The sequence below is a fragment of the Oncorhynchus masou genome, chromosome 29 (genome assembly GCF_036934945.1).
Source record: "Oncorhynchus masou masou isolate Uvic2021 chromosome 29, UVic_Omas_1.1, whole genome shotgun sequence".
NCBI classification, from domain to species: Eukaryota; Metazoa; Chordata; class Actinopteri; order Salmoniformes; family Salmonidae; genus Oncorhynchus; species Oncorhynchus masou.
In genome coordinates, this window is record NC_088240.1 from 58,569,665 (window position 1) to 58,590,554 (window position 20,890).

At 42.5% G+C, this 20,890-nt stretch overlaps 1 protein-coding gene across 2 annotated transcripts in view; it reads left to right on the forward strand.

The window, feature by feature from the left end:
* rspo1 (R-spondin 1) overlaps positions 1 to 15,903 on the forward strand; it is a 30,724-nt gene extending 14,821 nt beyond the window's left edge. For both annotated transcript variants that reach the window (XM_064945437.1, XM_064945438.1), the window contains exons 3-6: positions 1,936 to 2,127; positions 7,795 to 7,938; positions 9,116 to 9,322; positions 14,098 to 15,903. In XM_064945437.1, the coding sequence (XP_064801509.1) occupies positions 1,936 to 2,127; positions 7,795 to 7,938; positions 9,116 to 9,322; positions 14,098 to 14,375 (821 nt within the window). In that variant the 3' untranslated portion in view covers positions 14,376 to 15,903. The remainder of the gene's footprint in view (positions 1 to 1,935; positions 2,128 to 7,794; positions 7,939 to 9,115; positions 9,323 to 14,097) is intronic.
* The last annotated feature ends 4,987 nt before the right edge of the window (positions 15,904 to 20,890 follow it).

Below are 20,890 nucleotides of genomic sequence, written 5' to 3' on the forward strand. Positions count from 1 at the left end.
CAAGCATTACCAATGGTTTTAATATAATGCCTTTTCCCTCAGAAGAGCTTTTAGAGGATACCAGCCTTTGCCCCCCCCCCCCACACACACACACCCCCACCTCACAAAAACATCCAAGCAGTCAGGAGAGGTCAGAATTGTATTGAGCTTGGCGTTTGGTAAATAAAGCTTGGCTTCGGCATGGCTATAGATGTCCAGAGGAAAGGCATTATCAGATGTGTCTTGTTAGAATTGTCATGTCTTTTCAATTGCACAATAAATACGTATTTCTAATGAGCAAAGTGTGTTTTACTGTACTGTAAAAGGCAAGATAGCAATGACCTACGAATCATGTGTCAATTATCATTTAAGAGGCTTATCCTTGGTGAACAGTGTTCCCCCTGAATTTTGAAGTGATTTTAAAAAGTTTATTTTCCTGGTTATTTAAAATGTACTAGAACACCCTCTATAGAAACTGAGACACAAAGTGAGATTGACACGGCAAGGAATCTTCAGTTGGTTTAACCCACCGACTATGTTACCCACTGCTGTTGGCTGGCAGGTAGATAATCATGTTGTTGATGTGTATGATTTAGTGTTATTCATCTTGTTGGAGTTAGGTTCAGGGAAACAGGTGCTCCAACTTTGCCATGCGCAACAGGCTTTATATGTTAGGACTGAAGCTGTTCATAGATTAGAAATTCGAATTTGACATATCTGCATTGAATTTACAGAACATATTTTCATCACATCATCTCTGTATGTTCTGTGCCGGTCTTTCCTGGGTTGACAACACCTCATCCAGAGGAGTAATACGGCTCTAGTACATGACCTCTAGCAGCAGGGTCAAAAACTGTCCCAACATACTGTCCGAAAACACCTTACACCCCCCCCCACCTCTGGTTAACTATTGCACAGTGTGATTATTACTTTTTTATCATTATTAAAGTGTTAAGAGTCTGGCTGTGTGACAGCTACTTTGGCTGCATCCCCATGCGAGGTCACCGTGACTCAGCCATGGCGTAATTGATTTGCGGGGAGAACATTTTTAAAGCTTTTACCATCCCAACTTATCTCTGGGAGACAGGGATGGCAGATTGATTGCAGTGTGAGTGTGTATATATTTAGATGCTGATACCACATAGGCCTGTAAATCAACCCGGGATGACCGCCATTTTGGCACCAAATGGCCCCTAGAAACAGGATGTGCATATTGACACGCTTTCTGAGCAAATCATTTAAATGACTGGCTGCAGCAGAGCAGAGTCTCTGAGTTCTAGCCTTTTTGGAAGATGAGGGAATAGGGATATGAAGATATGAAGTATGATCATGGGATTATATGTGGATGAGAGCCAAATGCAGATGGGGTGCTTTGAGACAGAGTTTTGTGGCTTAGTACAATTCTTAGATTGTTATATTCAGCTTCATGGGCGGATGGTTAAAACACCAAAAGACGTTCGGCTCTTGGGAAGAGACTTAACGCACTTGTGCGCATTTCCCTTTTTGGCCGGCACGCTCATGTAATTGGCGAGATCCCGATGGCTGAGTCACTTTTCGTTGACCCCAGGGGGGCCCCTGCTGTGTGATGTCATGGCATGATGTGGAATCGATCACCGCAGGATGTCAGTCCGAAACACTCGGACTACTTCAACCAAAATCTGTTTAGGATCTCCGGCGAGCAGTTTCAAGTAAACAGTGAGAAAACAGTTCAAACAAAGATGTTTGGCATGGCCCCGAGTTAGATTATCTGCAACATGAACTACTGCCAGGTTTATGGCTACGTGGTGCAAAAATAGACAAGGGCCATGTCCTCACTGATATTGCCAGTGTTGAATGTAGTGTTTGTCTCCAACAGATAAATACGTATTCACTTTGTGGTAACGACCTTATATGCTGTTTTTTATTGACTGTTCTCTTTCTCCCTCTCTTTCTCTCTTTCCCCATATATTTCCACAGTTAGCACTGAGGGGCCACCATCTTGCTCAAATGGCTGTGAGCGATGTTCCGAATACAATGGCTGTATAAAATGTAAGCCCAAACTCTTCATTCTCCTGGAGCGCAACGACATCCGGCAGATAGGGGTGTGCCTCGCCTCGTGCCCACAGGGATACTTCGGCATGCGGACTCCCGATACCAACAGATGCATCCGTGAGTTTGGATTCTTGGACTTCGTTGTTTGTTTTTTTAAATGCATTGTGTCCTAAATAGGGCAACACGTTTTTCGTGACTATGATGTGAACTGACCAGGAAAGCCCCAGTAAGAAGGTTTCCTATATTTGTATTGACATTTTTCGGTGTTGTACAAAAAACCCCACATCCAATGATGTTCAAGATATTCCCCAGTACAACATTCATATCATCACAATGTGTCACCATAATGGTAAACACACAATGGGCACCAATGTGGTCCAGTGGTAAGTGAGGTGTAATTTCCACTTTGAACTGCTGTGCCATGTGTGGAAGGAGCTGTCTTCACCACATGACCACAGCCACAGCAATGACATGCAACACAACAACACACTCATAAAGATCAGCAAATAGCATCTGTCAAGCTGGAGATGGGCCTTGAACTGAGACATGGCAGGAACATTATTGTTCTGTTGCAGTAATATTCAGACAGTTTAAAGCTAGACTCAGCGGTAGGACACAGATACAGAAAGTAAACAGCAAATTGGGTCAATTTCCCTTGACAACTAAGAGCGTTGAATCGTGAGGCTCAACCTCCGCTGTTTTTGTGAACAGCGTGAAAGTGAACCTGTGCATAGGGGCAGATACTGTGTGTGACTGTGTGAGAGCGGAGTCCTGCATCTCGCTCGTCTCAATATCTGTGCTGCTGCACGTGGTAACATCATTTTGCCGAGTCTACCTTTAAAGACCAACTGAATCAAATAAGGACCTTCTATTGTCAAAATTGACTACAAAGTGGAATCATAAAGTCAGTCTCGTCCAATACAGAGATTTGGAAGATGATTAAGGAAGAAAATGTAAGTCATGGAATTAAGGTGTAATTTCCATGGTAAATTTGGTTTGACTTTGGATATCCCTATCAGTAAATTACACAATATACATGGGACAATATTATAACATTTCAATGGCTCCAAATGTCAATGACTTAAAAACCCTTAAACTGATTATAAATTGTAGAAATTAATATACAAATATTGAAAGCATTTAATGAGAACTAAAACATGAAAATATTTCCATTTACATTGTGTACTTTATTGATGATCCCTAACTAGCCCGTCAAACCTTTTTTTTCAACAGTCGCACACCTGAAGCTAATTGGCCAAAGAAGTTGACTAGCACTAGCTAGCCTTGCCTAATTCCAGACACAAGACCTGGTTAGACTGTTTCAAGTTATCTCGAAGAGTGACTGTTACTGTGTACTGTTTTGGCAGAGTAAGTGTAGTAACGCTTCCCACATGCGAATACACACCCACATTATACCACACCCATAAGACAACTCTCATTTGGCTTCAGTCATGGCAGCTGCATTTCTTAATGAGCAAGCAAAAAAAATGAGAACAAATAAGTAGGTCCAGCCCTCCTTTAAGGGGTGTGGGGTGAAGTAGGGTGGAATAGGTTTGGTATACATGTGTAATGTTTACATTACTCCTCCATGTTGGTTCTGGTGGCACAAACACCTTTTTTTCTGAACTAGGGGTGCCAAGGGCCCGGCTCGTGGTCTGTTTTCTCTTACTTGTGGGTGGAAAACAGGAATGGAAGAAACTCAAAACAAAAACATTTCTGATGCACTGCTGTTTGTCTGTTTTTTCAAGGATGTCTATGTTTTTTACATTTGTCTCGCGAGCCAGGGGTTCATGCCAGTTCACAGTCCATACCCGTTGTGTTTTAACATTTATGTATCAAAACATCCATGTTTTTAAAGTAAATGTATATTTTCTGGACACAACTGAGTTATTCATTTTGCATGTTCCCTTGTGAATCATACAACTAAACTTGCCTCTCCAATGGTAAATTAGATCAACTTCTTATTTTTGAGGAAAGTGCGCAAGGCAATTAGAGCGCAAGGCAGCTTGTAGTCATTATATTTTGTTACAGGAAGAACACGCAGGCTGTTTGGTGTATGCAAGTTGTTGTTTTGTTAGATAGGTTGTTGCAACATCATTTAATACCAGATGTCTGTAATGTTTCGTTTTTTCTATTACAAACAAACTTCCTAAAAGCTGAACTCATGACGCAATACAAATATGGAACTGAAATGGTTCAGGGGTATTTCCCTTTAGTTTTTCTCCCTCAAGTCATAAGGTACATATCTTTGAAAACAGAATCACGTCACATTTGTCACCAAACTGAAGAAATCTGACTGAAAATGGGAGGGAATACCTGGACAAATAAGAAACACTCCTTTTAGTTTTCTGTTGCAAAACATATATTTTTTTAAAGAACGTTACCAAGATTTACTAGTAGTCTCGACACAAACAGTAGTGTCTTGTGGTTCTCCAGTCAAAAGTTTGGACACACCTACTCATTCCAGGGTTTTCCTTTATTTTGACTATTTTCTACATTGTAGAATAATAGTGAAGACATCAAAACTATGAAAAAACACACATGCAATCATGTTGTAACCAAAAAAGGGTTAAACAATTCAGAATATATTTTATATTTGAGATTCTTCAAATTAGCCTCCCTTTGCCTTGATGACAGCTTTGCACACTCTTGGCAGTCTCTTAACCAGCTTCATGAGGTAGTCACCTGGAATGCATTTCAATTAACAGGTGTGCCTTGTTAAAAGTTAATTTGTGGAATTTATTTCCTTCTTAATTCATTTGAGCCAATCAGTTGTGTTGTAACAAGGTAGGGGTGGTATACAGAAGATAGCCCTATTTGGTAAAAGACCAAGTCCATATTATGGCAAGAACAGCTCAAGTAAGCAAAGAGAAATGATAGTCCATCATTACTTTAAGACATGAAGGTCAGTCACTACAGAACATTTCCAGAACTTTTAAAGTTTCTTCAAGTACAGTCGCAATAAACATCAAGCCCTATGATGAAACTGGCTCTCATGAGGACCGCCACAGGAAAGGAAGAACTAGAGTTACCTCTGCTGCAGAGGTTAAGTTCATTAGAGTTACCAGCCTCAGAAATTGCAGCCCAAATAAATGCTTCAGAGTTCAAGTAACAGACACATCTGAACATCAACTGTTCAGAGGAGACTGTGTGAATCAGGCCTTCATGGTCGAATTGCTGCAAAGAAACCACTGCTAATGGACACCAATAAGAAGAAGAGACTTGCTTGGCCCAAGAAACACGAGCAATGGACATTAGACTGGTGGAAATCTGTCCTTTGGTCTGATGAGTCCAAATTTGAGATGTTTGGTAACAACCGCCGTGTCTTTGTGAGAAGCAGAGTAGGTGAACGGAGGATCTCTGCATGTGTGGTTCCCACTGTGAAGCATGGAGAAGGAGGTGTGATGGTGTGGGGGTGCTTTTCTGGTGACACTGTCTGTGATTTATTTAGAATTCACAGCACACTTAACCAGCATTGCTATCACAGCATTCTGCAGCGATACGCAATCCCATCTGGTTTGCGCTTAGTGGGACTGTCATTTGTCTTTCAACAGGACAATGACCCAACACTTCTCCAGGCTGTGTAAGGGCTATATGACCAAGAAGGAGAGTGATGGAGTTCTGCATCCAATGACCTGGCCTCCACAATCACCCCACCTCAACCCAATTGAGATGGTTTGGGATGAGTTGGACCACAGAGTGAAGGAAAAGCAGATGACAAGTGCTCAGCATGTGTGGGAAGTCCTTCAAGACTGTTGGAAATGCATTCCAGGTGAAGCTGGTTGAGAGAATGCCAAGAGTGTGCAAAGCTGTCATCAAGACAAAGGTTGGCTACTCTGAAGAATCTCAAATATAAAATATATTTTGATTTGTTTAACACTTATTTGGTTACCATATGATTCCATATGTGTTATTTCATAGTATTGATGTCTTCACTAGTACTCTACAATGTAGAAAATAGTAAAAATAAAGAAAAACCCTGGAATGAGTTGGTGTGTCCAAACGTTTGACTGGTACTGTACATACTGAGTTATAAGAAGCACTTATTGCTTTCTTTTAATAAACAGTGTTTCCCTACTCTTTAACCCTGGTATTTTATAGCTCCTACATTGAGTGGAAGGTGAGATTGCATACAGATTTACACAGCTCCTCCTGGACATGTTGTAACTGTCCGGATGCCTTCGCAGCAGAGGAGCTTACTGTCAATCAGCAGGTTGGAATAAGGTTGGAATAAGGGGGGCTAGTATGTGTGATACTCCTCATACCAGCAACATGGACCGATATAGGGGCCTGTTCAATTAAACAAAGAGTTATTATCCCACATAGCGTTGTTTACACATGTGGCTACCTGAAATCACATTACAAGATACATAATGAGGATCCACCTGAACATATTGGCCTTTGCTTCAAGATATTTATTTGAAATAGCCTGACAAACTTTGTACATGTACAATATGTGAACATAAACACAGGGCTATAACCTCAGAGCATGTCTGTCTGCTAGGTACTCAGGAAGACGGTTTTGGAAAATAGTCCAATTTGGATAAAAACAACAAAAGTTCTGGCTCACTCTAATCCCAACATATTTGTTCATGTTTTACTGTCACTTGAAATTAACTTAACCTCTGTCTTTATTGTTTCAATGTTGTCCACTGCATCCTGAAAGGCCGCTGAGCATGCTGGTTAGTCTCCTCAACCTCCTCCTCAAGCCTCTCCGTGGCTAACCTGCTGTTATTATCCAGTCAGCCGCTTCAATTTCGGACATATCGTAATCCCCAAGATGTCTTGTTAGCCACATGTATTTTACATTAGGGCTACATTTGTCAAAGTATTTGCTCCGAACATCAGTAACGTCAAATTTAGCTGTCAAGAGCTTAAAGTAATAATTGAGGTTAGGGCATTAAAATCCCAACCAGGATTCTTCCATTTGGCTCGTTTCGAACTCCTGGCAAGACTCCAGCCGACTAGACAGTCTTTATTTTAGTTGTTTATGGGAAAGGTGTCTAGTGTTTTGTAACTGGATACTCGGCGATATTCCAACCCAGAGATGTAAGGATTACATCTGTGACCTTCGCTTAGCGTGCCTCTGTCTCCACACTCTGGTTTTGGCAGAGAAAATGTTATTATTTCAGAATAAGATAATGATGGTCGTGAAATAAGGGGGCTAGGAGAAGGGTTGGGATGAGAAAGGGGGGCTCTTGGTAGTCCTCTAAGGTGTCTGTTTTTCATTCTCCCGCGCCCATAATTACCCTCAATTTAAAGTAGTTGCTTGTTTGACTGGAGAAGCTGTGTTTTTAACGAGGCAAAGGTGCGTGGAAATCCGCTGACGTGCTCTCTACTCTTGGCCCGCACCCGGCCACCCGCTTTCCAAAAAATATAACCGTGGTATGCATATGCTTTTAAGACATGGGTGTTATTCATGCAAAATCCCCCCGAAGAGTCTCTCCCCATTGTTTTATCACTAATAAATCTCTCATAGTAAATACAAATCAGGCTACATTCTTGTCCTCCCCCGAGGAGAAGAGGATCCCTTAGTGCAGTAGGAAGGCTTCGCATTTTTTAAACATACTTTGCTGTTTTTGTATGGTAATACTGTATCATTCTGTATTAACGCGGAAGCTTGAAGCCAGAACAATGAACAGTGGTGTGTTATGCTGTCAGTTAATGCAAAGTGTACATGTATACTATGTTAACACAATGAATATGAACTAAACTAAGTGTGATTTGATTTTCCTCATTCTCTCCTCTCTTTGACTCATGTTTTTGTCTCCCTTTTCCTTTCAGAATGTAAAATAGAGAATTGTGAGGAGTGTTTCAATCGAAATTTTTGCACAAAATGTAAGGAGGGCTTATATTCACACAGAGGGCGATGTTACCCCAGCTGCCCTGAAGGCCTCAGCACCACCAACGGGACCATGGAGTGCGTAGGTGAGTGACCTCTCACCTCTGACCTCTCTTCCTTTCACCCCCTGCCACAGCTTCACTCACAGCTGACACTGAACTGGATTATGAACAATGAGTTTAAGGGCACATAGCCTTTTGACACATATTAGCTTTTGAATAAAATACTATTACTGTAAGTCCCACACTACCCATACATTGAGTATTAAGCATATGAAGTTGAGTATGATGAGTTTTTGTGGTGAGAGCCTGTCACAAAGTCTTGAATGTTTCTCAGGTGTGGGCTGCATATTTGATCCCATAACATACCCAGTTCACCCTAACCCATCACACATGGTATACTAAATACCCTTCAGCTATCAGCAGCCAAGTATGTTCTGCCTGTCGGATGAATATCGCCTGCCATATGAGAGTTCAGTTTGAGACTTCAGTGACGTGGAGAAGCTGTGTTCCGTTGAGATCTCTTCCTCCTCTGTTCCTTTTTTCTTCTTTCTCTTTCTGCTGTTTCTCAATCACCAGCGAGCCAGCTGAACTTCGGAGGGAGGCCGGCAAGATCATTTTATTGATTTCTTTTGAAATTATTTCTGTCACAAGTAAGCAAATATAGCACTAATGGCATTACTCTGCAAGTCTAGTGCTAGCTGGCTGCTCCAGGCCACTTGACTGCTCAGAATGTCAACCCCCAGGTTGACATTCTGGCATTGCCCCTGCTCCCTTACTTTAGAGAAAGTGCTCATTCCAGCCGCTCTTGTTATGTATTCTCTAATTTCCTTGTTATTGTTTTTGGCAGTATCAAGTTTGCTTGCTTCACCCCCACCCCCACCCACCCCCCAACCCTTAACAAAAAAGTCAAAATATTTTCCCAGAAAAAGTTTGACATTTCCCCCACAATGGAAACCAGCTCTTGACAGATAGAGTCATGACTTAAGCTCAACATTATGTCACTAGCGGTAAAACAGTTGAGGTCTCTAGATAAACTGGACAGACTTGGTAAGATAGAGGCTTTGCACTTGACAAGGCCAAATGAGTGATGTCTGTTTGGGCTGGATAAGTTCCTCTGCATTACTTTCTCACTGTGAACATGCAAGACCTGTTGAAATCTAAAACTTAATGGGTTTCAATTTGGGCTTGTTGCATGTGTGTTCTATGTGTGTGCATCTAAAACTGTATTTAACTTCTGTCCTCTTTTCTATCCCGTCTGTAGAATGTGAACTGGGCGAATGGAGCCCATGGGGTCCCTGTATGAAGAAGAACAAGACGTGTGGCTTTAAGAAAGGCACACAGACCAGAGTGCAAGAGCTTCTTCAGGCCCCCAGCCCTGACACGGTCTCTGCGTCCTCCCCCCGGCCCTGTGCTCCACAGACTGAGAGACAGAAGTGCACAGTGCAGAAGGCAACATGTGGGAAAGGAGGTGAGGACTAACACATACCTACATTAGGAGAGTGGCAACGAGAGGAAATAGAGTGAAACCGACAATGAATATATGGATGGATAAAAGACAGGAATGAGACAGTAGAGGAAAGATGATAAAACAACAGTTCAACACAACTACAGAGTCAATAATATTGTGATCAGCATCTTTTCTGATGAAGTCATAAACTCCCTGTACTAAATAAGATTTTTTTTTCTCTGCAATATTAGAAATGTCCAAGGCAATACACAACACCAAACCCCTGTATGACCATGACCTGGCACCTCAAAGGTGTTTGTTCAGTAAGGACACGGAGTCTCTGACTGAGAACCATGCAAACAAACATTCCAAAAGAGCCAAACAGGCAAGACAGATGGGAGGGTGCCATGCAGTGCACTGCAGTGTTGGATGACGATAAGAGCTGGAGTTGGACTGTTTGTTTTGAAGCTCTGCGAGGCGCGAGTTTTACACGGTTCTTATCATTCATCTGCTGTCTTGTTTCAGAGCTGGCTAATGTTGCTAAGCTAGCAATCTGCCCGGTAACACTCAATTTGATAACAGCTTAATCATGCTGTAATTAGTACTACTCCGTTGTAGTTCTTTGGCCCATAACACATTTCTAGTTGTAGTTGGTATTATAAGATGGAGTTTATTCAAGTAGTTGAGAAACCAAAAGGCCTCTCCTTTGGTCAGTAAATGTTTTTATTTTATTATTTTTTTGTATTTTACCCCCCTTTTTCTCCCCAATTTCAATCTTGTCTCATCGCTGCAACTACTCAATGGGCTCGGAAGAGCCGAAGTGGTCATGCGTCCTCCGAAACATGACCCGCCTAACCGCGCTCCTAAACACCCACCAGCTTAGCCCAGAAGCGAGCCTCACCAATGTGTCGGAGGAAACACCATTTAACTGGCAATGGGGGTCAGCCTGCAGGAACCCGGCCCGCCACAAGGAGTCACTAGAGCGTGATGAGACAAGTAAAGCTCTCCTGGCCAAACCCTTCCCCAACCCGGACGACACTGGACTAATTCTGTGCCGTCCTGTGGGACTCCCAGCCACGGCCGGTTGTGGCACAGCCAGGGAAGGAACCTGGGTCTGTAGTGACGCCTCTAGCTCTGCAATGCAGTGCCTTAGATTGCTGTGCCACTTGGGAGGCCCGGTCAGTAGGTTTTAATGAACTCTGCCTTATAAAATAAAACGGACCAGTCAAACCTTTATTGAACAGCATGGCTGGGATACTTAGCTTTGTGATCGACCCAATAAAAAGGTAGAGAAAGGTTTGGAGTGGATTTGTTAATGTTGATTTGAAGTAAAAGGAGTTGTTTTGTATGGCTGACAACGGTGGGCCCATTTGGCCACATCTCCTAATTTTCCCACTGTAATTCCTGGTTTTACTCCATGTGAATCTTTTATTTGGCAGCTAATTCATGTACATGTTGAATCAAAGTTGGAAGCTTCCATTTCTTTACAGGGACTTAGTGTGCAGTAAACAAGCAATATTCCCAAACTTTATGAGCGGGTGGTACGCTTATTGGATTTCAGGGCTGCTACTATTTTGAGTAACATCTTTCAACGAATGTCAGTTTATCCATTGTAAAGAATCAATGAAGAATCATGTCAGTTATGAAATATGTAACAGATGGAGTATGTAAAAATGCACACAGAAACAGCATTATACAACATTAGATGAAGAAATCCTTCGAGGGAGGATATATACGAGCTCTTGCTTGTAATTCTTCAGGGAGGAGTGGACTTGCTTCACACTGGACAGGACCAGGACAGCACTGTTTGATAAATGAGAGGCAAATTTACACTGCATGACGCCTGCATCCTGGAAAGAATTTCCACAACGGATTGAGAAGAATAATTAACGGTGAAATATTATAAACTGACCCATAAATGTGTAATGCCGAATGCCAAATTTCTAAACTTAGCGAGTGTTGTGAAAGGAGGGAAAATTAGGGAACGGGATGCCGTGATGGAGCAACAGAGTGTAGTGTGTCAGGACTCAGGAGTCACCCGCATCTTGAAGGAGATTGAGACGTATGATGTGACTCCATTTGTGAAATGTTGACAGTTTGACTTTGAGAGATGATAGCCATTAGCTTCAACTTATCTTCCTTATTCTGGTGTCAGAATACACCGTTGTGAAAATGAGTAAGGATCTCCTGTCAAGGCACGTAACAAATACATTTTCTTCTCGTGTGAATTAACTCATAAGCGATGGTTATCATGACCTTGTCTAAGCCCTTTTTCATGTGCTTAAAAAAACTTGCCATGTGCTAAATTAGCGAGGCCGCGAATCCATCTGCAAGACTTGGCCGACGGGGCCGCTGTAAAAAAACACAGGGGGCAGTGCTTGTATAACACAAGTGATTTACTGGTCTGCAGATCTCACGCTTTGTGTCGATTTGGCCAAGCTCTCCCTTTTTCTTCCTGTAGCTTTTTACAAATGGGCCCACATGAAAACAGAATTTGCTAAATGCGTGATTGCCTTTGTCAGGCCACAGTTGTTTAGCTTGGATGGAGTGGAGCTGCAATCATGGCTGTCATAAATTGATGGAGTCCCCCTCGATCCATTAGCGGGCTTGTCAGGGGACTAATTAAGTCCTTACACAGTGAGAGAATCAGCCCAGGTCCTGCTGTGCACACTCAACAAATGGCCCTTACTGTAACTCCCCAGGTTCACTGACTAAAGCATATTACTCTAAACAGAAACAAATGTCTTCCAAATTCAAATGGTCTCCATTTTGTTTTCATTAGTGGGAGAAATTAATCCCCCAGAAATTGTTTATTTACTCAAGGCAGGCAACACATGCATACTTTACAAAGCTAGAAATCAAGTCTTGTCAACACTCCCCTAAGAAATGTGACACAGCCCCCAATGTCAGGAGCCAACTGGCCAATAGGGCCCTATAGTGACAGATGCTTTAATGACTTTGGCCCCTCGTGTCTCAAGAAAATTTACATCAACTACTTCTAGTTAGTGGACTACTGTATTGTGTCTGCCTCTGCCTGTTTTCTACCAAACAAAGGGAAAGATACAGCACACCTGTGCTCCTGCCAGGTCCTCGTTAAATAAATGATAGGAATGCTTATTGAAACTCATTTAGTTTCAGGGGTCTCTTTATTCAAAATATGCGCCATTAAATACGTAAATGTTTGCAGGTTTACTGCCAAATAGGTATTTTCATTGGTTTATACTGAGATACATGTCTATGGAGCAAATTTGAGTAATAGCAAGGCTTTTTGTCTTTGCGTACTTTCAAATACACTTAAATAACAAAGAAATTATATAGAAAACAAGCTAAAAGGAGCACGTGGTGCAGAATGGAGGAAATAGACGTAGGCCTATTACAACAGTTATATAATTAAGCAATAAGACACGAGGAGGTGTTGTATATGGCCAATATACCACAGCTAAGGGCTGTTCTTAGGCACGACGCATCAATGAGTGCCTGGACACAACTCTTAGCCATGGTATATTGGCTGTATAACACACCCCTTCCGGGCCTTATTGCTTAAATATTATATTATATTATTAAAGCAAACGAACAAGAATGCTCCATGAGCCTCCTGTTGTCAAACAGTTAGACTTAGCGAATGCTCTCCAGCCCCCTTAGTGAGTGTTTTGAGTCTCTGTTTCTAGGGAACATGGAGACTCAACACACAAGTTCATAGCAAACATTCCTCAGCCTAACTTCCTAGTTTCCTCTCATCGTGGGAGGACTCATCAGCCGAGTATAAACAACCACTGTCTGACACCTGACACAAACATCCATTCCCGTTTATGTGCATGAAAGGTTGTTCACACCCGCGCGAACACACGAGCAAGCCACACACGCACACACACACACAGACACACACGCTGTCATGAGAGCTCCGACGTGTTAACCTCATTGTGGCTTAGTGGTGTAGTGGCATAGCGCAATTTACATCAACAATGTCAAGAGGATGTCAATGAGTGCTCGTATGTTGAACAATCTATAGCTGCATGTACAGGACATGAAGGACTCTTGCACCCCACTTCAACAGTGTTGATTTACTTTAATTCCTCTGTTTTATCCTTTCCTCAACGGTGTTTCCATCCAGAGTACCTGGAAAACTACTCTTAATGGATGTTTGTATTTAGGGAGCAATTATGCACTTAAACTGTGTGACAGGTGGAAGTCCAGACAACAGCCTACAGCGAGAGTGAGAGGAAGAGGAGGGGAAAGACGAGGACGCGGGGGGAGGTAGAGTGGAGAGGGAAGGCAGACGTTAAGAAAGGAGCTCACCTCGACCGGCTCCCAACTGTTTACATGAACTATTATGTTCCATCAGCCGTTGTCTCTGCGAGTGTTAAGACGTGTCCGGCTCGGAGTCGTGGCCACACTCCTCACAAAGGCTGTTTTCCGGCCTGTCATTATGGCACTGCTGTGTGTTTCCTGTCAGCCAAATGCAGCACTGTGTTGCATCATGGTGGCATTTATGAAAGGCTCTGGATCCTGAGCTGCATGTCTGGGGCTTAGCGGCAATTAGCCAGTATTAAAAGGGCCTGTTAGGAAGCTAGAAACCAGGGTATCCACACAATGCCACTGAGAAACATGTTGTGAATATGGGCTAATGGGCTAATGTCAAGGTCTACCAAGCTAATTCTGACTCTACTGTACTTAAAACACACACCAAAGCCATCAAAGCCCTGTTTATAAAAGCTGAGCCCAACTAACCTGTTATTTTGGTGTCGTAGTCCGTGTAATAATGCATTTCAATCTGTTATTTTCCTCTCTCTATCCAGATGGGAATAAGAATAAGGGCGAGCGACGAGACCCGCAGAGGAGGCAAGACAAAGAAAACGCCCGAGGCCATGGCCACGAGGGCAAAGAGGGTGGCAAAGAGGGTGGAAAAGAGGGTGGCAAGAAGGGGGGCAAAGAGGGAGCAAAAGAAGGAAGCAGAGAGGGTGGCAAAGAGGGCGGGAAAGGAGGCAGAGAGGGTGGCAAGGGAGGCAGCAGGAGGAAAAAGGGCCAAAACCAGGCCACCACCACGCCCAGTCTTACCCCTAGCACTGTAGCCTAGGCTTTAGTCATGCTGGGACTTGGTGGGGACAAGGAGGGACAAAAAAACTAGGCAACACCCACCTGCATTGGCCATTATTAAGAGACAGGCAGTGGACTGAGGTGACAATATCAAACTGATGAAGAAAAGGATTAATGCTGCTATGCATTCTAGAAGATGCTGTAAGAGAACTGGAGGATTGCTGCAATACATGAGGAACAGGACTTGGACTTATCAGACTTGGAGGGAAGAGGGGGAATGTGCACTGTGGAGGGTTCCACTGTAAGCCTTGCAGTAGGGTCAACATGTTTCATTTCACCGCTTCCAAGTTTATCTTAGAGTTGGCAGATGGAGATCCCAGTGGCTGAACAGTGGAAGACATTGAATATGAATATGAGCATTTCAAGATGGAGGCTTCACAATGATCAAGGATCTCTTCAGTCCATTAGAATCCCTGATGTGCTTTTCAAAATCTATTTTTCATTGTTGACTTGACTCATGTTTTGTGAACGGTAGCAAGTAGATATTTCTAAAGAGATGTTGTTGTAAGTGATATAAAGAAAATGAACAGTATTAAGATTCTTTATTTTAATTATATTTTTTGATGAAACAAAAGAAAGGCACTGGAACAAATGTGTGGTTTTGAAGGAAAACATATTTTAATTAATTTTTTGGTTTGAAGGGAATCCGCTCCAAAACAAACCAGCAACAATATAGAGAAAGTTTAGACGGCTTTAGTTCAAATCCTGATCTGGTGTTAGACAAAGGTTACCCACTTAATAGCTTAGTTCTTAATTTCAAGTAGAATAATGTTTTGGTATCTTCAGCACAAAAAGTTTAGATTTGAAAACTGGGGCGTTGTGTATGTGTGTTGTGAGTGTATGTCTGCGTGTGTCTGTGTGTGCATTTGTGCCTGTCTGTATGTTTACAAAATTTCAACAAAATGTTTTTGTGAAGTAGTGGTCACACAAGCCTATGTATACTTGTGTGGGTGTGGGTATATTGTATGTGTTTCTGCACGTAAGCTTAATGTGTGTGTGTACGTATCAATCTGGTAGAATGGGACATTTGATATAGACGATTAGAGAGAGCATTGTAAAGGCACAGTTATATATCAACGCATCAATATTTCCATAATCATATGGCTCTGGTTACATGTAAACCCTCTACAGCTGCTCAGTAATCATGTATGTTTGCAACAGGGTCCGACATATCGGTGTTCTGTACTATATACACCTCGGTCAGTGGAAAGAATCATTGCATTATACAGCTACTTGTCAGCCTGATACGACAAGAGCGACAAAGGTTTTTGTACCATTTGACACTAATCTTTGAGCAACCGCTGTCACGTTTTGTTTAGCTTTCCCTGGGTCTATTTGCTTTACACCAACAACAAAAAAATATTAGCTTTGTGAGAAGGTATACGTTAAATATGCGTTCGTATTGTGGACAGTGGTACTGAAAATGTCAACATCAGTATATCATTGGTATATCTTATTACTTCTGTGAAAGCTTGAATAAAATGCAGATGCAGTAAACATGGCAGACACACTAAGCATGATCATTGTATATTTTTACGGTAGTCAGTCTCTTCCTGTGCAATCAAATATTACTGTGGTCTTCCCATATCCATGTTCCCATTCCCTGTTTGTTCTCCCGTGGTCTCTCAATGGTTTTCACTTGTCACACGTACAGTATTTGGCCTGTATATGATCTGTATTTGTGTACTATACCAGTAAGTATACGGTCACCATAATAATTGACACACATATTAAGACGGCCTTTCACAGGCTCTTTAAATGTATAATGACAGCACCTGAGGAACTCAACATTCACGGCATATGTTTGTCATTGCTGTAGGAAGTGCACAAAGCTCATGTGATGTCTCCATAAAAACTGAACCACAATGCACAAGCCCAAATTAAAATGACATAAATCTGACAACATTGCGCAGTCCCCTCAGTCAATCTCTCCAACCGCTCTATTATGTCTCTATTATAATGTCATTCAGTGTCAATCTCATTCAGTGTCACAATAAGAGTAGAGCAACGGCAGGGATGGGCAACTGGCAGCCCACGGCCTGGGGATCAATTTCCCAAAATGTTTTAGGGGAAATCAAGTCGAGTCTCAATTTACTGTTGAGAGTTAGAATAGTATAATACACAAGGTGCAATTCCAAAATGTGGTTGTGCATCAGCATTTTTTCTCTTGTTATGTCAGTCACTGACAGTCACACAATTAGTCTATGTCAGCTAAAATGTTTTGGATTTGTAAGTTAGTCTAGACAGCTATCTAAACTTGTAATAATCATGGTGGAATTACCGAGTGGGGGCCCCCACTGATTTTCTTAGTCACTTTCACTCAGATATATTAAGGATTGCAAACATTTCTCTCCACCGTATGGCAAAATGTGTCCAATCGTAGGAAATTTGCTGTAAAATTGCACATTTTATCTCTCCGCCCCATGGCAAAATGAGTAGAATTGCATGAAATCGGTTGTAAAATTGCTAAATCTTTCCCACCTTATGGCTACATTTGTAGCATTGCAGTAAACTCGCTTAAGAACTGCAACATTTTCTCTACGGCCCAGGCAAAATGTGTAGAATTGCAGGAAAAAAAGTTCCGCTGTCAAGAGGGAGATCCCTAACAACATTTCACTTCGGGCCCCCAAAAGGCTAGGGCCAGCTCTGACTGCATGTGTGGATTTCTTTTGTGGCCCCAAAGGTGCCCAAAACTGATATAAAGTATAATCATGCTGGGCTGTGTTGGTGGTACATTCAGCGCTGGACCGTTAACATAGCTGTATAAAATGACTGTGAATGGCCATATGGAGACAATACTGTATTTCTTCCATTGAAGCATGGGAAAACTGCTTGATATGTGGGGCAGGTTGGGGAATTCCGGTTAATCCCGTGATGGCGGTTTGGAGCAACAGTATGGGAAGTCAGCTTCCGCGCTGCATGCCGCTGGGAGTGACTGGAGACCATCTTGGGAGGTGGAACGGGAATGGCCCAGCTGGCGCAAGTGGGGCGGCAGTCTCCGAGCGCTGGGCCAAATGCTGGCGCCTGGGCAGGGGCTGTAAAAGCAGGGACAGAAATAAAAACTAATGATGTGTCATAGCCAGGGGGATGGGTCTACTCTGGTCTAATCTACCAGGCCTTCGCCCTGTGCAACAAAGACAGCCGTTTCTCATTACAAGATGGGGGGGGGGGGGACGGTAGAGTTTAGATTGTAAATTACACTTTCATCCCTCTTCCTGACCATAAATTCTCAACTCCGGCTCCATGGGACTGAGCTCTCCGTCACATTCAAGCTCCAGCTCTCTTTTTTCTCTCTCCCTCCCTCTGTCCTTTCCAGGGAGAGAAATTGATGGTAAGTCTCAAGAGTATATAGGTGCCCTCGCTTTTCCAGGATCATAAACACTTGATCTCATTACTTTTGCTTAGCTTTTAGGACACAGTCTCTATGTGTGTGAAACCTCATCGCCACGTCTGTGCTTGCTCACTTTTCCTTGTTTGTACTGTACCTGTCACCCCTATTAGGCCCTGCTTGCCAAACCAACCCCCTGCAAATAATAGAGATGGGAATCCTTCCTGTTGTCATTTTCATCATTCACTGAAAAAATAGTCCCCGGAGCCATGGTTAGTTCCCATAGACTGAAGCAAGCGACCAGGGGCTTTTCTGAGCCACTGCCGCCCCCACCCCCCTATCAGTGGGGGTGACCGGGGGGTTGGGGCCACATGAGGCCACTGCACTGCTAGTCACAGGCTCAGTCACAGCAGCAACTCCAACAGCGGTGCACTACATTAGGGTTTACACTGTTATTACGAATTACCCATTGCTGTCCTCCATTCAAAGCCTCTCCCAAAATCCAGTGGAGCTCGCGGCTTCCATCCAGCTCTCCTAAGATGAACCCACTGAGACTTTCCCCAAGAGACCACACTGATCCATGGTTTCCATCTCTGGAGCACAACAGTCTCTCTCTCTCATGGCTACAGATCTGAGAGGTAGACCAGTAGTGGCCAGAGGGAACATTCAAAGGGAGGCCTCGATTACTCCAAAAGATATATTTGGAAATGTGTCAAGCCAGAAAGTAACTGACAGGCCACACTTTTGATTTTGAAATGGCCATCCATCGATAGGGAATCCACGCCACTGAAGCTGAGAAACAGTATCACAGAGCATAATGTCTGTGATCATTAAATGCCATTAATGTCAATGCCTTAGCCCTACTCACAGCGGGTACTCTCATTGACTGAAGAAACTGACAGACAACATTACATCGTCCACATATGTATCTGACGACAATTACAATTGAGCCTATAAGGCCAGTTGGCCTGTATTGTTGATGAGTCACTTATGCTAAGGGATGAAGACTGAAAACCCCAAAGTCTTGAATACATCCTCGTTGCTTTACGTACTATACTGCCCCCCTTTGGGGTAAACCAATAAAAATACAGTAGATCTACACTACAGGTAACTGCCAAAATAAAGGAAACACCAGCATAAGTGTCTTAATAGGGCCTTGAGCCATCATGGGCCAGAACAGCTTCAATGCGCCTTGGCATAGATTCTACAAGTGTCTGGAACTATATTGGAGGGATGCGACACCATTCTTCCATGAGAAGTTCCATAATTTGATGTTTTGGTGATGGTGGTGGAAAACGCTGCTTCAGAATCTCCCATAGGTGTTCAATTTGGTTGAGATCTGGCAACTGAGACATAAACACACACACACTTTAAACCCTCGATGCCCCTTTGAGAGCCCCCTTTCAAAGTCATTGAGATCTCTTCTTCTACCCATGGTAGCCAAAAATAATGGCCAGCATTTTTATACATTAAACTATAGATGGTGGGCCGAAGCCTTAAAACGTGAAGTTGATCGTTCCCCATCAAGGGAGTAGCAATTTTTTTTGTATATGACAGTAAAACATTCTTACTATAAAATTTGTTGGCACCTTCAATTCTTGCACATCTTTTTTTTAAATTGCATTTCAATACTCGGCTGTTCAGGCAAATTTGCCAAACTGCTAAACTTGAAACCAATCAAACTCCAGTACATACCCCTTGTGGGTATGATGAAGGCAGCCTATGGCCTGCTTCTATCTGCGATATAAACACAGCCTCATGAAAACACCCAGCTGCACTCTGACGAAGAGGAACAGATACAGCTGGCTAGATCCCAGCCTGAAATTAGATAAATATCTGTTTTCGAGTTCACCGTAAATATGCATCATGCAATACAAATTGTATTGATCACATGTAGAGGTAACTCCATTGACCATTTACCCAATTTATTGAAAGCTAGCCAATGTCACAGACTAGCCTAGCCAGCTTCTGTAAATATCACCTTGTGTTTCGTTAGCTACCTCTGTCAGTTAATTCAAATGTCGACTTGTGTTTCGGCATGATTATACGTCTCATTTATAGCAGCTAGCTGCAGGCTGAAAGAAACATTCAATCATATACTTTTCATAGAAACCCAATAAAAACATGCAGATGGAAAGATGTGTGTGTGTCACGTGTGCTAGAATGGAGGTTTAACAGCTGCAGATGCATATTAGCCAATACATAGCCCACACATATGACATACCTTGTAATACAATATTCTTCTAAAAACAGTTATATAATGTGCTCTGCAATAAGATAACTAATCTGGTTTAGAAATCAAACTCTGGTTATCAAATAGCAGCTGCCCAATACCATGGGGGACATGCATAATGTTGGATGCATTGGAAAATAAGGTATGGAGATAAATAAAAGAAGAAAAAGACAACAGACAAAAGCATTTGCGGTCTCAATGTCCAGAATAGAACGGCAGGGCTAGTTCAAACTGCAGGACTTAGTGAATAGATCATGGGAGGCAAGTGAGAGACAATGCTCAAACAAGCACATGTATCTGTAGTGGGTGTTCTTCAACTATAAAATGCACTAGACTGTAAGACAAAATTCAGAAATGACAACAGGCAAATGCGTACAATATGTGGTCCAATGTCTAAACGATGATGGCAGGGCCAATTCAAACTGCAGTAGGATGGTTCTCCTCACGGGTGAGTGAATCAGTCCATGCTTGGTGAATTGAGTATCACAGTATGAGTCATAATACTCATGAAACCTAGAGGTAAGATCCGGAAATTGTTCCAATCGTTTTCCACCATTCATTTTTCCATAGGGGATTTTAGTACTACTTCAAATAAGATCTGTGTTTCGTGTAGGCTTACCCTGGCGTGACATTTTGATAATTGCGCAAATCTCTCTCGGACAAGGTAACTTATCAATATTTTCCTGTAATTATCCCCTAAAAATGAAATGCTAATTCGCCGCTAATGTGGCTATAATACAGAACTACACAAGCTTTGTCATCACTCAAAGCGCAGGTTGGGAAAAAACACAGTTCTCCATGCAAACTCTCATCGACAAGTGGCAAGTAACCTAGCTGGCACATGTGTAGAGAGGAGTAGGCAGTCGCAGGTTTAGAACTACTGAGTTTATTAAAGCACTATATATATATATATATATATATATATATAGGTGTG